Source organism: Salvelinus fontinalis, chromosome 30 (genome assembly GCF_029448725.1).
Source record: "Salvelinus fontinalis isolate EN_2023a chromosome 30, ASM2944872v1, whole genome shotgun sequence".
Lineage (NCBI taxonomy): Eukaryota > Metazoa > Chordata > Actinopteri > Salmoniformes > Salmonidae > Salvelinus > Salvelinus fontinalis.
Window position 1 is genome coordinate 32102709 of NC_074694.1, and position 17219 is coordinate 32119927.

The following is a 17219-nucleotide window of genomic DNA, read 5'->3' on the forward strand; positions in this document are numbered from 1 at the left end:
GGCCTCAAAATGCCTGACTGTTCTTGCCAGAAATGGCCTACCCACTGAAGATCTGGTCACAGTCTATACTACACTGTTTAGACCTTGTCTGGAGTACGGTGGAGTGCTGTTAGTTGGATGCAGTAAAAAGCAGCAGGCCCAACTAGACAGGGTGCAGAGGAGGTCCATGAGGATCATCTCCAGAGAAGGAGTAGTCCAACCAGAGCAGGCTGCATGCAGTGCATCTGGTGAAGGACATGCACACTCTTGACCACTGAAGGACCTGCTCCGTCCAAAAAGAGGTACCTGCACCACCAGGCTCCTGAGAAACAGCCACAAACTGTCCTGTATATACGAACCGGCTGCGAAACGCCACTCTACCCACTGCTATCAGACTGTACAGTCGTGGCCCAAAAAAATTGAGAATGACACAAATATAAATTTCCACATAGTTTGCTTCTTTAGTGTCTTTAGATATCTTTGACAGATGTTACTATGGAATGCTGAAGTATAGTTACAAGCATTTCATAAGTGTCAAAGGCTTTTATTGACAATTACATGAAGTTGATGCAAGAGTCAATATTTGCAGTGTTGACCCTTCTTTTTCAAGACCTCTGCAATCCGCCCTGGCATGCTGTCAATTAACTTCTGGGCCACATCCTGACTGATGGCAGCCCATTCTTGCATAATCAATTCTTGAAGTTTGTCATAATTTGTGGGTTTTTGTTCGTCTCTTGAGGATTGACCACAAATTCTCAATGGGATTAAGGTCTAGGGAGTTTCCTGGCCATGGACCCAAAATATTGATGTTTTGTTTCCCGAGCCACTTAGTTATCACTTTGCCTTATGGCAAGGTGCTCCATCATGTTGGAAAAGGCATTGTTCGTCACCAAACTGTTCCTGGATGGTTGGGAGAAGTTTCTCTCGGAGGATGTGTTGGTACCATTCTATATTCATGGCTGTGTTCTTAGGCAAAATTGTGAGTGAGCCCACTCCCTTGGCTGAGAAGCAACCCCACACATTAATGGTCTCAGGGTGCTTTACTGTTGGCATGACACAGGACTGATGGTAGCGCTCACCTTGTCTTCTCCGGACAAGCTATTTTCCAGATGCCCCAACCTATTGGAAAGAGGATTCATCAGAGAAAATGACTTTACCCCAGTCCTCAGCAGTCAAATCCCTGTACCTTTTGCAGAATATCAGTCTGTCCCTGATGTTTTTCCTGGAGAGGAGTGGCTTCTTTGCTGCCCTTCTTGACACCAGGCCATCCTCCAAAAGTCTTTGCCTCACTGTGCGTGTAGATGCACTCACACCTGCCTGAGCAAGCTCTGTACTGGTGGTGCCCCAATCCCGCAGCTGAATCAACTTTAGGGGACGGTCCTGGCGCTTGCTAGAATTTCTTGGGAGCCCTGAAGCCTTCTTCACAACAATTGAACCACTCTCCTTGAAGTTCTTAATGATCCGATAAATGGTTGATTTAGGTGCAATCTTACTGGCAGCAATTTCTTTACATGTGAAGCCCTTTTTGTGCAAAGCAATGATGACGGCACGTGTTCCTTGCAGGTAACCATGATTGACAGAGGAAGAACAATGATTCCAAGCACCACCCTCCTTTTGAAGCTTCCAGTCTGTTATTCGAACTCAATCAGCATGACAGAGTGATCTCCAGCCTTGTCCTCGTCAACACTCACACCTGTGTTAACAAGAGAATCACTGACATGATGTCAGCTGGTCCTTTTGTGGCAGGGCTGAAATGCAGTGGAAATGTTTTTTGGGGATTCAATTCATTTGCATGGCAAAGAGGGACTTTGCAATTAATTGCAATTCATCTGATTACTCATCATAACATTCTGGAGTATATGCAAATTACCATCATACAAACTGAGGCAGCAGACCTTGTGAAAATAAATATTTGTGTCATTCTCAAAACTTTTGGCCACGACTGTATAATAACTCTAGAGCTTAAATGGTTCTCCCCCCCCCCCCCCCCCCAAAAAAAATGTTCAAATCACATTTTAATATTTACATTTCCATCATGAAAAATGTCCTGGAATGTTTTCAATTGTTCTGTATTCTATTTATGTCACGTATTATGTATTTTAAATGAGTGTTTTGCAATTATTAGTCATGTAAATTCTGAATTTCTTCAGTTTCATCTGTGAGCAAGAATAAATAAACTCAAACAAGCTCAAACAAACTATTCCACTGCTGCTAAAGGCCACTGCTCTTCTGAGAACAGTTCTACTTCAATAACAAATGCTGTTGAGTGTGGACTCTTTAGTTAACTTTTGAAATATGACAATGCCTAACAAACTTAGATTTTTGAGTGAACTGTAACTATAAGGTGGACTCTTAAGGGCAGACAGGTCACTCAAGATCCAAGGAGATATTCAACGTTCGTCTAGATCCCCAGGACATTGGGAGATGCCTTAAAAACAAGCCACTAGGGGCAACGGTGAGCACTATTACCATCAAGTTGAGGGCTTGTGGACAGAGATGGCAGATGGGCGTATGTGGCGGAGGTGTTCAACCCCAGTGCTAGGCACAAGTTGTTTTTTTAAGCCTATCCCAAACCTTAACCCTTACATTTAACCATTCGGAATGAATGCCTAAACTTAACTTAACTTTGATGTTTATCCCCCTTGGACAAACGTTGAATATTGAGATTTTGTTACTTGAGCCAGTGTTTCCTAACTCCAGTCCTCGAGTACCCCCAACAGTACACTTTTTGTTGTAGCCCCAGACAAGCACACCTAATTCAACTTGTCAACTAATCATCAAGCCCTCAATGAGTCGAACCAGGTGTGTTTGTCAGGGGCTCCAACATAAAAGTGTACTGTTGGGGGTACTGGAGGACTGGTGTTGGCTTAAGGGGTGAAACACTGGCTTAAGGGGTGAAAGCACACTCCGGTGGATCTGGTGTGGTGTGCTTAGCGTCTAACGGGTCTAGGGAGATCCAGAGTGTGTGTTTAAAGAGGATTTCTACAAGATAAAACACTCTCTGTGATCTATTATAGATAGATGTAGAGTCGAGGGAAGCTGCCAGCACCATGTTTAAGCCCCAGACACACACACACGCACGCACGCACGCACGCACGCACACACACACACACACACACACACACACACACACACACAGAGACACACACAGAGACACACACACAGAGACACACACACACACGCACACACATAGAGACACACACACAGAGACACACACACACACACACACACACACACATAGAGACACACACAGAGACACACACACACACACACACACACACATAGAGGCACACACAGATACACACACACACACACAGAGAGACACACATAGAGACACACACAGAGACACACACATAATGTATAAATTCCAAGATACAAACACACACATGCACATGCAATCACCTCATCAAGAATGTGTTTCAACCTATCCACTAATACAAACCTGCTTTAACACCACACGCATATACTCTGTGTGAAATACAGTTACAAATACCGTGTGTGTGTGTGTGTGTGTGTGTGTGTGTGTGTGTGTGTGTGTGTGTGTGTGTGTGTGTGTGTGTGTGTGTGTGTGTGTGTGTGTGTGTGTGTGTATGTGTGTGTCAGCCGGGCGGGAGACCCGGTGGCGTGCTCCCTTCAGGCTATGGCTTGCACACGAGGCATGTGAGAGAGCGAATGAGAGAGAGAGAGGGAAGGAGAGAGAGAGAAAGACAGGGAGAGACAAGGAGAGAGAGAGAGAGAGAGAGCGAGAGAGAGGGAGAGAAAGAGAGAGCAATCTCTTTCAGATGTTTGGGGTCCTTCCTCACCCTTCACACACACACACAAAAACACACACACACACAGACACACACGCTCTCCTACACTTTCACATGGTCACAATTACGCTCCTGTAAACAAAGCAGTCCGGAGTTGCATGAAACGCTCAGAGGATTGGGAAGAATGGGAATTCCTCTCCGGCCTCAGGGAATGAAGTTGAGTAAAGGCTAGGAGCGGTTCAATGCACACAGCTACACACAGTCTGAACCACTGCACTCACAGGGAATAGTCTTCAGACTGCAGTTTGGCTTCTCCAATCCCAACTTTCCCCTGTCCTAGCAACACCTACACACACACAGACACATGAATACAATCCTCCTGAGGATGTACCAAGGAAAGCACACACACTCACCTGTTCGTGGTATTCGATCCCCATACTCAGTGTATTAATCAGAATGGCGATCATGATCCCTCTTCCAAAGTACTTGCTGTCGACTATCTTCCTGAAGGTGTCACACACCAGCCTCCAGGCCCGGACCACTCGCCCTGCAGTGGTACCCAGCTTCCGCTGCCCCTTCCTGGGCTGACGGTCCCTGCGGTCCCTGTGGTGGAGGTCCTGGGTGAACTCGTAGATGCCCTCGCTGTCGGAGTCCCCGGGGTTGTCGTTTCCGTCCGTGCCCTCTGACTCCCCTGCTAGGGCCTTGGCACAGTATGGGCATGACTCAGGGTCAAAGGGGAACGAGGGTTCCAGGGTTCCGGCGACACTCAGGTCACGGCTGGATAGCTGGGCTGGAGGGAGGGATGGAGAAGACGACAGGAAGAAAAAACAGATACACAATAGCATCTTTGTTGATATTGTACATTTTCAAACATGTACCTCAGAAAAATAAATGTTCCCTTTTTCTCCCTATTTTCATCACAGTCACATCATGACTTTAATTCAAACAAGACAGAAACACCATATCCCTCTCACATGGTTTGCGTGTGTTTTATTGTGTACCTGGCGTGGGTGTGTGTGTGTCCACCAGACTCTGTGGTCCCCTCTCCAAGGTTAGTGGTGGTATATTGAGGTTGAGGTTTATATTACTGATGGTACTAGCTGTAACACTGCCACTTCTAGACTCCATTAGTGCCCTTGGCTGTAGGGTGGGGTAGTTCTTAGGTCCGGGGGCAGCAAAGGGCACTGAGTTCCTCTTCATAGCCCTGGACATGGGGATGGGTGCCAGGGAGAAGGGGCTAGGGGTAGGGGTGAGGGTAGTGGGGGTGGTGGGCTCCAGGTGGCAGTCTGTGTGGCACATGATGCCCAGCGCGGGATTGGCTGGTGACGCCGGGGTCGACAAGTTCAGGTCGGGGGTCGATGGAGGAGGACCCAACATGAGCCGTCCAGCGCCACCGTTGTTGCTATGTGAACCCGTCTCCACGTCCGCCCCTCCTCCCCCGACCCCCTCCACCCCCCTGCCCCCTAGTCCCACCCTCACACTCCCATTCACTAGGTGATAGTGATGATGATGATGGTGATGTTGGTGAACCAAGTGATGAACGGACATAGACCCTTTTCTGGAGACCACAGAACCCTGTCTGGAAGCCTTCCTCCTCCTTCTCTGGCTCCCCCTCTCTCGCTCCAGGGCAGGGGGAGAGGCTGCGATGTTCATCCCAGCACGGCGCATCAAGGCCCGACAGACATGGGCCACCTGCCTGCACCCCTTGCGGATGACATGGACCAGGAGTTTGAGCAGCTCGTCGTAGCAGGAGCCCGGCTCGGAGAAGGAGGCCAGGGTACTAGCGTTGGACAGGAAACGGATGCGCTGTTCCTTCATCAGCTGGCTCTCCCTCTGCTTGGTCTCACTGAACTGGGTGGCGATGACGACCAGACACAGGTTGATCATGAAGAAAGAGCCAATCTGGAGAGGGGCAACCAGAAACACACACAGTTAGGAGAGGAACAACTACAAACACACACAGAGTTATTCTCTAGAAAGAGTTGTGCACACCTTTCTACCGTGTTATTATCTGCACTGTTTGGCTTTCAATTACATTTTCTGTGCAAATAAATAAAATAAACTAAACTAGAAAGAGTCAATCTGGAGAGGGACAACCAGAGACGCACACCGAGTTAGGATAGGGACAACCAGATACACACGGAGTTAGAACTAGCCAACCTGGAGAGGGACATCAAGAAACACACACAGACTCTATACCCACACACTTTAGGGAGTTTTCACCTACATATCAACTGTGAGTTTAACATACAAATAACAGACAGTCCCCCAGGTTAGCTAGCGGCTAGCCTCCCAGCCTCTGAGAAGCAGCTCCCCCAGCTCTGTGAACGTGTGCTTGAGGAGATAATACTCCTGTACTGTATCACCAGGCTGTGTACTGCTGAAGGGAGTTTCAGACTGAACAGATGTTGAGTGGTGTACTGAGACATGTTGTTTCTGGAAGCAGACTTCTCTTTACATAAGGGCCTGGGAGGGCATTCAGGAGTCAGGAGTTTGCTAAGAGCTTGAATAAGTAGCTATGCCCATGGCATTGAATTCTGCCACCCACCCACCCACCCACCCACCCACCCACCCACCCACACACACACACACACACACACACACACACACACACACACACACACACACACACACACACACACACACACACACACACACACACACACACACAAACTATAGATTAATTATAATAATTAACTCTCCCCACTTACAATGATGAGGAGGATGAAGTAGATGAAGTTGTAGAATGAGTGAGAGTCCATCACAAAGTACATGATGTCCACCCAGCCCTCCAGCGTGATCACCTATCAGCGCGAGAAGGAAGGAGAGAGAGGAAGAGGCAGAGAGAGACAGACACACAGAAAGACAGAGATATCACACAAACAAAGACCGTAGGTCAGACATTTTGACTTCAAACCCCTCCCTGGTGCACCATCCACATCACACCAACTACTGAACCCTCTCTCTCTCTCTCTGTTTGAGTTTCACCTCAATACAACAGAACAGAGCCACTGAGAGTGAGTTAACACTAGATCCGCTAAAGCAGTCATTTTGACTGCTTAGGATTATTTTCTAAGTCATGCCCCCCTCTGTCCTTGACTTTTCCGAAATAAGTCCATATAACACACTGTCGGTGTTAGAATCTTAATATTTCAAACACAACTGGAGTTATAACCAGTTTTACGAGGGCATGTCACTTCCACACGTTGCCACTCCTTCTCCCAACAGTAGGACCTGCTCCACTCCTCCCAACAGTAGGACCTCCTCCACTCCTTCTCCCAACAGTAGGACCTGCTCCACTCTTTCTCCCAACAGTAGAACCTGCTCCACTCCTTCTCCAAACAGTAGGACCTGCTCCACTCCTTCTCCCAACAGTAGGACCTGCTCCACTCCTTCTCCCTACAGTAGGACCTGCTCCACTCCTTCTCCCTACAGTAGGACCTGCTCCACTCCTTCTCCCAACAGTAGGACCTGCTCCACTCCTTCTCCCAACAGTAGGACCTGCTCCACTCCTTCTCCCAACAGTAGGACCTGCTCCACTCCTTCTCCCTACAGTAGGACCTGCTCCACTCCGTCTCCCAACAGTAGGACCTGCTTCACTCCTTCTGACAGTTAAAAGTGCAGTGCCCAGCTGATAATCCCTCTGATAATTCCCTTGAAACTGAATGCCAAAACACCAGATTAAATCAATTCAATAAAATATGATGGGGAGAAATGGGAGAATGGGTGAGATGCTGAGTGAGGGGAAGTGAGCGATGCATAATTATGTAATCACCAATTGTGAATGATGAACAGGGCGGGACATTCTACTATATTGATCCATTCTAATTCGAATCTCTAAATGGTATGTATCCTACTGTATATCAGGCCACTGAATCCAAGCACTCTTATCAGTCTACTCAGGCCTAGTTGGAGTAGGCTACACAGTGAGAGTGTGTGTAATTGTACATGCGGAACGGCTTTCAATATCTGGGAAAACATCCGGGCAGCAGGTGAGCGAGTGTCGGAGAATGTGGTGATGAGGATTGTGGAACCTTAAATTGGCAAGGGGAGAAATGTCACCATGGACCATTTCCTCACTTCACTGTCATTGGCAGTCAAGTTGCTTGCCAAGAAAACAAGTCTGGCTGGCACCATGATCAAAGTGAGTCGGGAGCTCCTTCCTCTGCGCAAAATAAGGCACCTGCACAACGGTGCTGAAGAATGACAAGATGACAGGGACACAATAAAGAGAGAACGGGAGTGTCAAGTCTGTGGGTAACTGGTAAAAGGAGTCAGGCGCAGGAGAGCTGAGATGCGTGGACAAGGTATTTCATTCAAGAAAACACCAGTATAAACACAATACTATGGTGCTGGAAAAATTCCGGTACCACAAAATAAACGTACGTAAATAACAAAATCCGGCAACAATATACCAGCCGTCAGATACAGCCTTCACAATAAAACAAACACGCTCACAAACATGGGGGAAACCAGAGGGTTAAATAATGAACATGTAATGGGGGAATTGAAACCAGGTGTGTAAAAACAAAGACAAAACAAATGGAAAATGAAAAGTGGATCGGGGATGGCTAGAAGGCCGGTGACGTCGACCGCCGAACGTGGCTCGAACAAGAAGAGGGACCGACTCCGGCGGAACTCGTGACAGGGAGACTATTACACACTATGTCACGATCGTCTTGACAAGAGAGAGAGGACCAAGGCGCAGCGTGTGCAAAATACATCTTCTTTTATTATAGAAGAGAGAAAAAACAAGAAACGAACAACTATACAAAAACTAACAAAATAACAAACTGACGACCGTGAAGCTATACATATAAATAGTGCTGACACAAACACTACACATAGACAATTACCCACAACCAGCTAAAGCCTATGGCTGCCTTAAATATGGCTCCCAATCAGAGACAACAATAACCAGCTGTCTCTAATTGAGAACCAATTCAGGCAACCATAGACTTTCCTAGACACCTACACTGAACACTAAACCATCTACTCTACTTAACCCCCTAAACCAAACAACACCCTAGACAATACAAAAACACATACTTCACCATGTCACACCCTGACCTAACTAAAATAATAATGAAATGTGTCAACTGTTGAATGAAATCCAACTGATGCCATTGCATGAAGACGCACACAAGCACGAGCTGATAATAATTGACTATTTTTGACTGCTGTTATATCAACGCTTCTATTCATTTTAATGCTTTGTGCTGAGTTCCACTCTTTATCACGTGGCACTTATAATGATGTTTCCATCATTTGACCGTGCATCTTGGTGGTTGGGATATATCTATATTTTTTTGTTGTTATAAAAAGAAGCTGTTACCGTGTTCCAACACATATGCTTTCTGTATCATAGTTGTACAGTCACTCCATGAATACAATTGTTGTTGTTTTTACATATAGCCTAAACTAACACAAACAAATGAAAATGCTATTGTGTTATTGGAAGAAAAAAAAAGTATTTTGTTGTTCTAACGTTACCTAAGGTCTTTATGAACACAACCAATGATTATTTTTGCGATAGCATACAGTATATGAGATGTATTAATTACACTGTTAGAATGTTGCAGTCAGAATGACTGCTCATTAGCTTAAAGGGCGGTCCATCGAGGCCCAGCGGTTCTCATGTTAATAGTGGAAATCCTCAATCTTCTGTCTGTAAAGTCTGTAAAGACACAACTGTAACACAGGGACAAATTAAAACTCGAACCAACTCCCTGCGATGAATAGGCTGATGAGGGAATGATAGAAATTATATTAACGCGCCTCACTCCACTTCCATCGCCATAGCGACCCTCTTAATCTATTAATCCCTATTCCTTAGATACAGCAGCAGTACAACCAATGATGCTCTCCGTCTCTGTGCCTCAAACACCCTAATGCAACCTAACCCTGGGAAGGCTGCAGCTCAACAGTTACATCAAAGTCTCAAGGAGGGATCAGTCAAGTGGTCAGGCAACTGTTTGGTGTACTTCAAAACAACGAACGAGATAAAAACACTGCCGATGCTGCTTTAAAAGGTACTTTTGAACGAGATACTGTACACTATAGCGTAAAACCAATTTCCAAAAGATCAGCTGTCTCTAACCCTGGTGCCAACATTTAAAGACACTTTAAACTCGCAGGCTCTGGGTATGCAGCTGATCACTAAGTTAGCATCAGACAGATAAGACAGTGATGCCATCTTCCTGAGAGACTTCTGAAATACTGCAATCCTGGAACATTAAAAGCCTTGGTTTTTATGGGTCAACAGTTTTGACTGTGCTTTGCGGAGTGTAAGTGTGCATGTGGCTGCATGTACATACAGTTGAAGTCGAAAGTTGGATACACCATGGCCAAATACATTTCAACTCAGTTTTTCACAATTCCTGACATTTAATCCTAGTAAAAACTCCCTGTCTTTGGTCAGTTAGGATCACCACTGTATTTTAAGAATGTGAAATGTCAGAATAATAGTAGAGAATGATTTATTTCAGTTTTTATTTCTTTCATCACATTCCCAGTGGGTCAGAAGTTTACATACACTCAATTAGTATTTGGTAGCATTGCCTTTAAATTGTTTAACTTGGGTCAAACATTTCGGGTAGCCTTCCACATGCTTCCCACAACAAGTTGCTTGAATTTTGGTCCATTCCTCCTGACAGAGCTGGTGTAACTGAGTCAGGTTTGTAGGCCTCTTAGCTCGCACACGCTTTTTCAGTTCTGCCCACAAACTTTCTATACGATTGAGGTCAGGGCTTTGTGATGTCCACTCCAATACCTTGACTTTGTTGTCCTTAAGCCATGTTGCCAGAACTTTGGAAGTATGCTTGGGGTCATTGTACATTTGGAAGACCGATTTGCGACCAAGCTTTAACTTCCTGACTGATGTCTTGAGATGTTGCTTCAATATATCCACATCATTTCCCTTCCTCATGATGCCATCTATTTTGTGAAGTGCACCAGTCCCTCCTGCAGCAAAGCACCCCCACAACATGATGCTGCCACCCCCGTGCTTTACGGTTGGGATGGTGTTCTTCGGCTTGCAAGTCTCCCCCTTTTTCCTCCAAACATAACGATGGTCATTATGGCCAAGCAGTTCTATTTTTGTTTCATCAGACCAGAGGACATTTCTCCAAAAAGTATGATCTTTGTCCCCATGTGCAGTTGCAAACCATTGTCTGGCTTTTGTATAGTATTTTTGGAGCAGTGGCTTTTACCTTGCTGAGCGGTATGACAGCTATGGTGTTTATACTTACGTACTATTGTTTGTACAGATGAACGTGGTACCTGAGGGATGAAACAGACGTGTGGAGGTCTACAATTTCTTTTCTGAGGTCTTGGCTGATTTATTTCAAGCAAAGGCACTGAGATTGAAGGTAGTTCCTTGAAATACATCCACAGGTACACCTCCAATTCACTCAAAAATAAGCTTCCACAGCCATGACATCATTTTCTGGAATTTTCCAAGCTGTTTAAAGGCACAGTCAACTTAGTGTATGTAAACTTCTGACCCACTGGAATTGTGACACAGGGAATTATAAGTGAAATAATCTGTCTGTAAACAATTGTTGGAAAGATTACTTGTGTCATGCACGAAGTAGATGTCCTAACCGACTTGCCAAAACTATAGTTTGTTAACAAGAAATGTGTGGAGTGGTTGAAAAACGAGTTTTAATGACTCCAACCTAAGTGTATGTAAACTTCCGACTTCAACTGTACATGTATCTGTGTTGCTGTGCATACAATTACATACAGTATATGCGTACGGGCAATCCATATGTATACCACAGAAGGTTGGTGACCCCTTAATTGGGGAGGATGGTCTTGTGGTAAGCGGAATGAGTGGAATGGTATCAGATGGTTTCCATGTGTTTGATGCCATTCCATTCGCTCTGTTCCAGCCATCATTGTGAGTCGTCCTCCCATCAGCAGCCTCCACTGATGTACACAGGCACGCCCATGCCATTTTCTCACCTGAAAGATGGCGATCCAGGCGTAGCAGATGTTATCAAAGTTGATGGCCCCTTTGAAGGGGTTGACGTTTCCCGCCGAGCAGTTACTGTAGTACTGGTTCCAGTTGATGCAGGTGGTGTTGTCTGTGCTGTTGTAGGAGTTCATGTCCATCTGACACTGGAGACCTCCCTCCTCATACAGGATGGGCACAGAGGAACACAGACGCATGCCGTTCTCCCTGGGCATGGAGCAGATGAAGGGGTTCTCGTCATCGTTCTCCGTGTGGTAATAGTTGCCTAGCTCGACGGACTGAGGACTGAAGAGAGAGGAGAGAGAGAGCGTTACAGTTGGGGTTCTAGTAGCTTTAGGCATTGAGAATATGACGGGCTTCTGGTCATGGTTCTCTGCTTGGTGGTAGTTCCACAGCGCCACAGGTAGAGGACTAGAGGGAAGAGAGGAGAGAGGGGATAATAGCAAGGTTAGTGTAGCAGTTGGTGGAATTCTCCCATCTAGGGTTTTCATCATTGTTCCCTACGCAATCTGTGCATTTACATAATATATATTTTGTACCTTTATTTAACTAGGCAAGTCAGTTAAGAACTCATTTTTATTTACAATGACGGCCTACTCCGGCCAAACCCTAACCCGGATGACGCTGGGCCAATTGTGCGCCGCCCGATGGGACTCCCAATCACGGCTGGTTGTGATACAGCCTGGAAACGAAACAATGGTCTGTAGCGACGCCTCTAGCACTGAGATGCAGTGCCTTAGACCGCTGCGCCCCTCGGGAGTGCACGTGTACAGTATGTCCCTCGTCTGGGTGTCTGTGTTAACCACGGCTTAGCTCTAATGGCGCACATCTCCGTCAGAGGATAGATAATTGGTGCGTCTGTCAACACAGACTCTGCCTGGAGGCGATGTGACACGCTGGATCGGTGTGTGTGTGTGTGTGTGTGTGTGTGTGTGTGTGTGTGTGTGTGTGTGTGTGTGTGTGTGTGTGTGTGTGTGTGTGTGTGTGTGTGTGTGTGTGTGTGTGTGTGTGTGTGTGTGTGTGTGTGTGTGTGTGTGTTTAGATACATTAGCCACACAAGTAGCTTCAATTACTTACTGGGCCAAATCCTCCCTCTAGTACTGCTATGGCAGTCCTAGTTATATATTTATATGCTAGCACATATATATATTTATTTAAGCTATTTAAGCTATTTCACACTTTAGGATGGAGTTATGCAACAGCTTCTGCTGGCGAGTCAATCTGTGTTGGAGGGGATTTAATCCTTGTATCCACCATGGAGTTTAATAGTGTGCGGTTACGTGGCTAATGCAATGGCAAAACTGTGGTAATTAAAGTTATGATTAAAGATGTCTTTCCATTAAAGTTCCTTGCTGTTGCAGTCTGTTTTTATGGCTTTATCTACTATTATGAAGTACAAAATGATGGAATGTAACATTTCATGACATTTATAGAGAACCTGAAATGTTTCGTCAAATAGAATAGAATGAACAGTCTTCACGAACCCATAATGTAGAAGGACATTTAGGTCCTTATGAGAAAATGTCATAAATCATAACTACCATGGTGGAAATGTCATATAACATGTATTACTTATAGAGCCCACTGCTGTCTAAGTGTATGGGCAGTAATGGTGTCTCACTAATCTCACTAGTTATCCTCTCCTTCCCATTTATCACCTCTATATAATCATGGCTACTCGTTTTATAATACAGGAGTGATGACGCTGCTCAGGAAATGGCGGTGGTGGCCAGTATGTCTGACGGTACTATATTTCAAGGTCAAACTTTCCCTACACTGTAAACCCCAAGGCATGTTTTACTCAAATACTTCTAGTAAGTTGTACGCAAAGTCAATGAAAAGTCATTATTACTTAAAATATTTTTGTGGTACTTACTCAAAACTACATGAGAAGTCACACCCACTACATTTTTTAAAGATATGATAACAAATGTACTTTTTCCCCCAGCATTTGCTACTGCAGGTTGATAGTTTGGAATTGTTTTTTAATGTCTGTGTTTTTGCATGTACATTGAATGATTGGTTGATTCAAATGTTGATGCTACACAAAGATAAATGACAGTTTTGTAAACAAATCCAATCATAGAATTTTTGCACCCGTTACTGAAATGGTTGTTCCACTTTAAATGGCTTCGGTCATCTCCTCCCACTGTGTTGAATCCTGGCAGTCATTATGACTGCAGGTTGCGGGCTGAATACACATTTCAACTGTTGGATAGCCTAAAGCTGGCTAGATTCCAACAGGAATTAGACATCACTTTGCAAACTAGCATAATGTGATTTACAGCTACGGTTCTAAGATTCTGGTTCATTTCATGTGGCCTGTAAACTATGAGTTTCAGGTCTATGTATAAGGCCTTATTGTCACGCCCTGACCGTAGAGAGTCTCTATTTTGGTTTGGTCAGGGTGTGATTCGGGTGGGCATTCTATGTTCACTTTCTATGTTTTGTATTTCTCTGTTGTTTGGCCGGGTGTTGTTCACAATCAGAGGCAGCTGTCTATCGTTGTCTCTGATTGAGAACCATACTTAGGTAGCTTTTTCCCACATGGTTTTTGTGGGTAGTTATTTTCTGTTTAGTGTTTTGCACCTGACAGGACTGTTTTGGTTATTCTCTTTGTTATTTTGTTCTCAGTGTTCAGTTTCAATAAAAAGCATGAACACTTACCACGCTGCGCTTTGGTCCGACTACTCTTCTTCAGACGACGAACACGGTTACACTTATGTCATGGGTGGTAACTCTACAATTCAATCGAAGAGCGAAGGCACACTGGTAAATGATTGGATGCGTGGCTTAGTGGGGGAGTTAAGTTTAAGCATACCTTACTCCAAAAAACTGCATTTGTATTACTCATTTGAAGGTCGTACTGCTCACTTCAGCTATTACACGTTTCTTAACTGAATTTTTGTGAGGTCATCGGTTTCCTCAGAATGTGTGCGCAGCTAGAACTTATCTGGTTATACAGCGTATCAACATCCCACGTTCTGGAAACCAAGCAATCCTCATCAACAGCCCGCACACAGATTAAGTAACAGAGGCTCATTTACTGTAGAAAATAAACTCACCTCGTTTGCCTCAGACCTCATTACCATCTAACCAAACCCATTCATTTCTACCCTCTTCTTAACCCTAACCCCTCTACCCCCACTGTCGTCACCACTTCTCACCCAAAACCTCCTCACCCGCACCCCCCCCCCCCCCCCACCACACACACGCGCGCGCGCACATACACAGTTCTACTCACAGTGAGAAGTTCTCAGGCAGGAAGCAGCGGTTCCTCAGTAGCCCCGCCCACAGCTGCACGCCCACGATGCCGAAGATGAAGAAGACAAAGAAACAGAGCAGCAGGACGTTCCCCAGCATGGGCAGGGTGTCCAGTAGCAGGGTCACCAGGATACGCATACCTAACACACACAAACACACACACACACAAACAAACACACACGTTGTTTTAAATACCTTGTCAGACACATACGTTTACAGATATCAACACATGTCCGGTATCATACACATTCCAACACACCAATACACATACACATCTTTATATACAAGTGGAGGAAAATGGAATGGTTCAACTACAGTTCACCACAAGCCCAGATGGTACATTGTAATAGTGACAACGCAGTATACCGTTCCTGTCTCTGTGTGTCAGAGTACACTGTGTACGCCTGAGGAGGACAAGTTAGTAACTTCAGCAGCTCCTGTAACTGCAGTAAAGCGCCTCAGCTTTACCACAATCTCTTCAGCCTTCTCCTCACGCTCCTGCCCACACACTCCCCGGGGCCTATCGCTGTGTGACTTCCTCCTCTCTCCCTACTAACCAGACAGTGGTTAAATCAGGGCTATTGGCCATAGTCAATCTCTCTGTGTTTCTTTGATGAGGCTGATTTGTCTGGGATTTGATTATCTCTCTCTCTCTCTCTCTCTCTCTCTCTCTCTCTCTCTCTCTCTCTCTCTCTCTCTCTCTCTCTCTCTCTCTCTCTCTCTCTCTCTCTCTCTCTCTCTCTCTGGGCTTTATTGGCATGGGAAACATATGTTTACATTGCCAAAGCAAGTTCAATAAATAATAAACAAAAGTAAAATGAACAGTAAACATTACACTCACAAAAGATCCAAAAGAATGAACACATTTGTCTGTATACAGTGTTGTAATGATCTCTCTCTCCCCCTTCTTCCTCCCTCCCTCTCCCTTGTAGATCCTCTCTAGTTACGCTCGCAGCAGAAACAGGTGACTCAGGCGTCAGTAATGAGAATCATTTTCCGATCAGGATTTCTCAGGGTAATTGGAGGAGCCGGGTTAATCCCTGTCTGCCCAATGACTACCACCACCACGGGGAGAACCAGCGAGAAATTAGTCGATTTTGGAAAGAAAGAGACAGAGCGAGGGAGGAAGAAGAGTGAGAAAGAGACAGAGCGAGGGAGGAAGAAGAGTGAGAAAGAGACAGAAAGTGGGAGAAGGAGAAAGAGAGGATGGAGAGTGGGAGAGATAGAGATAGAGAGACAGAGAGCAAAAGAGAAGGAGGAGAGAGAGCAAGAGAAATGTGCACATTTGAAAAGAAAATGGGTAGGAAGCAAAATAGGGAGCATGAAGAGAGCGCTCAGTAGAGATAAGAAGCGAGGGATGGTATCATCGGAGGAGAGAGAAGAGAAGTGAGCCACAATGAGCAGCATGTCTGGGTAGATAACAGGCGTGTCGACAGTTTGGGTTCACATCCAGCTGTATTGTGTCTCTCTATCTAGTCTCACAGTCATCAGCTTTTTACAGCTACACTGCCTGACGGGGAGCAAATGCACAAGACACAAATCCAAGCCTAACACAGTAGTTGGGTCGTTCCACCAATTCGGTGCAGTTTGAGAAGTATAACTTAGTCAAAAAAAAACATTTGAGTTGACCTAATTTTAACATTCTGTCATAAAGAGCACATCTTCAAGAGGTTAAAGGTACAAATAAAGTCAATAAATCAGCATTTGACATCTGTGCACTCTATGTGACCTCTACGAAGATTCAAACCCTCAAAAAATACTCCAAGTCTTCACCGTCATTGTAAAGCCCTAGTCATGTTGTTGCTTTGACAAAGTTATTTTCTGAAGATTATTACTTATTTCATGTGATTAGTGATTCATTGAAGTCTGTCCCTCATTTTGAAGTCAACCCTGTTACGTGAATTGAAGTCTCATTTGAATATGGTTTAACTATTCCTTTTAAAATATTTATTTCAAAAGAAACATTGAACATCTAATAGTCAAATTATAGTGTAAAAGCAGGTGAGCTGGTTCTATAATTTTCTTGCCATTGTCTGTGTAACGTCCTGACCAGAGTTCTTATGTGTTGTGCTTGTTTTAGTGTTGGTCAGGACGTGAGCTGGGTGGGAATTCTATGTTGTGTGTCTAGTTTGTCTGTTTCTGTGTTCAGCCTAATATGGTTCTCAATCAGAGACAGCTGTCAATCGTTGTCCCTGATTGAGAATCATATATAGGTGGCTTGTTTTGTGTTGGGATTTTGTGGGTGG

The 17219-nt window shown here is 45.0% G+C and overlaps 1 protein-coding gene across 12 annotated transcripts in view; it reads right to left on the bottom strand.

Annotated features, from left to right (window-relative positions):
- The window catches only part of cacna1g (calcium channel, voltage-dependent, T type, alpha 1G subunit), a 298872-nt gene that overhangs the window by 132846 nt on the left and 148807 nt on the right, over positions 1-17219 (bottom strand). For all 12 annotated transcript variants that reach the window (XM_055890508.1, XM_055890502.1, XM_055890498.1 and 9 more), the window contains 5 exons: positions 14954-15113; positions 11700-11994; positions 6443-6535; positions 4733-5633; positions 4145-4521 (listed from right to left, as the gene is read on the bottom strand). In XM_055890508.1, coding sequence (XP_055746483.1) covers positions 4145-4521; positions 4733-5633; positions 6443-6535; positions 11700-11994; positions 14954-15113 — 1826 coding nt within the window. The remainder of the gene's footprint in view (positions 1-4144; positions 4522-4732; positions 5634-6442; positions 6536-11699; positions 11995-14953; positions 15114-17219) is intronic.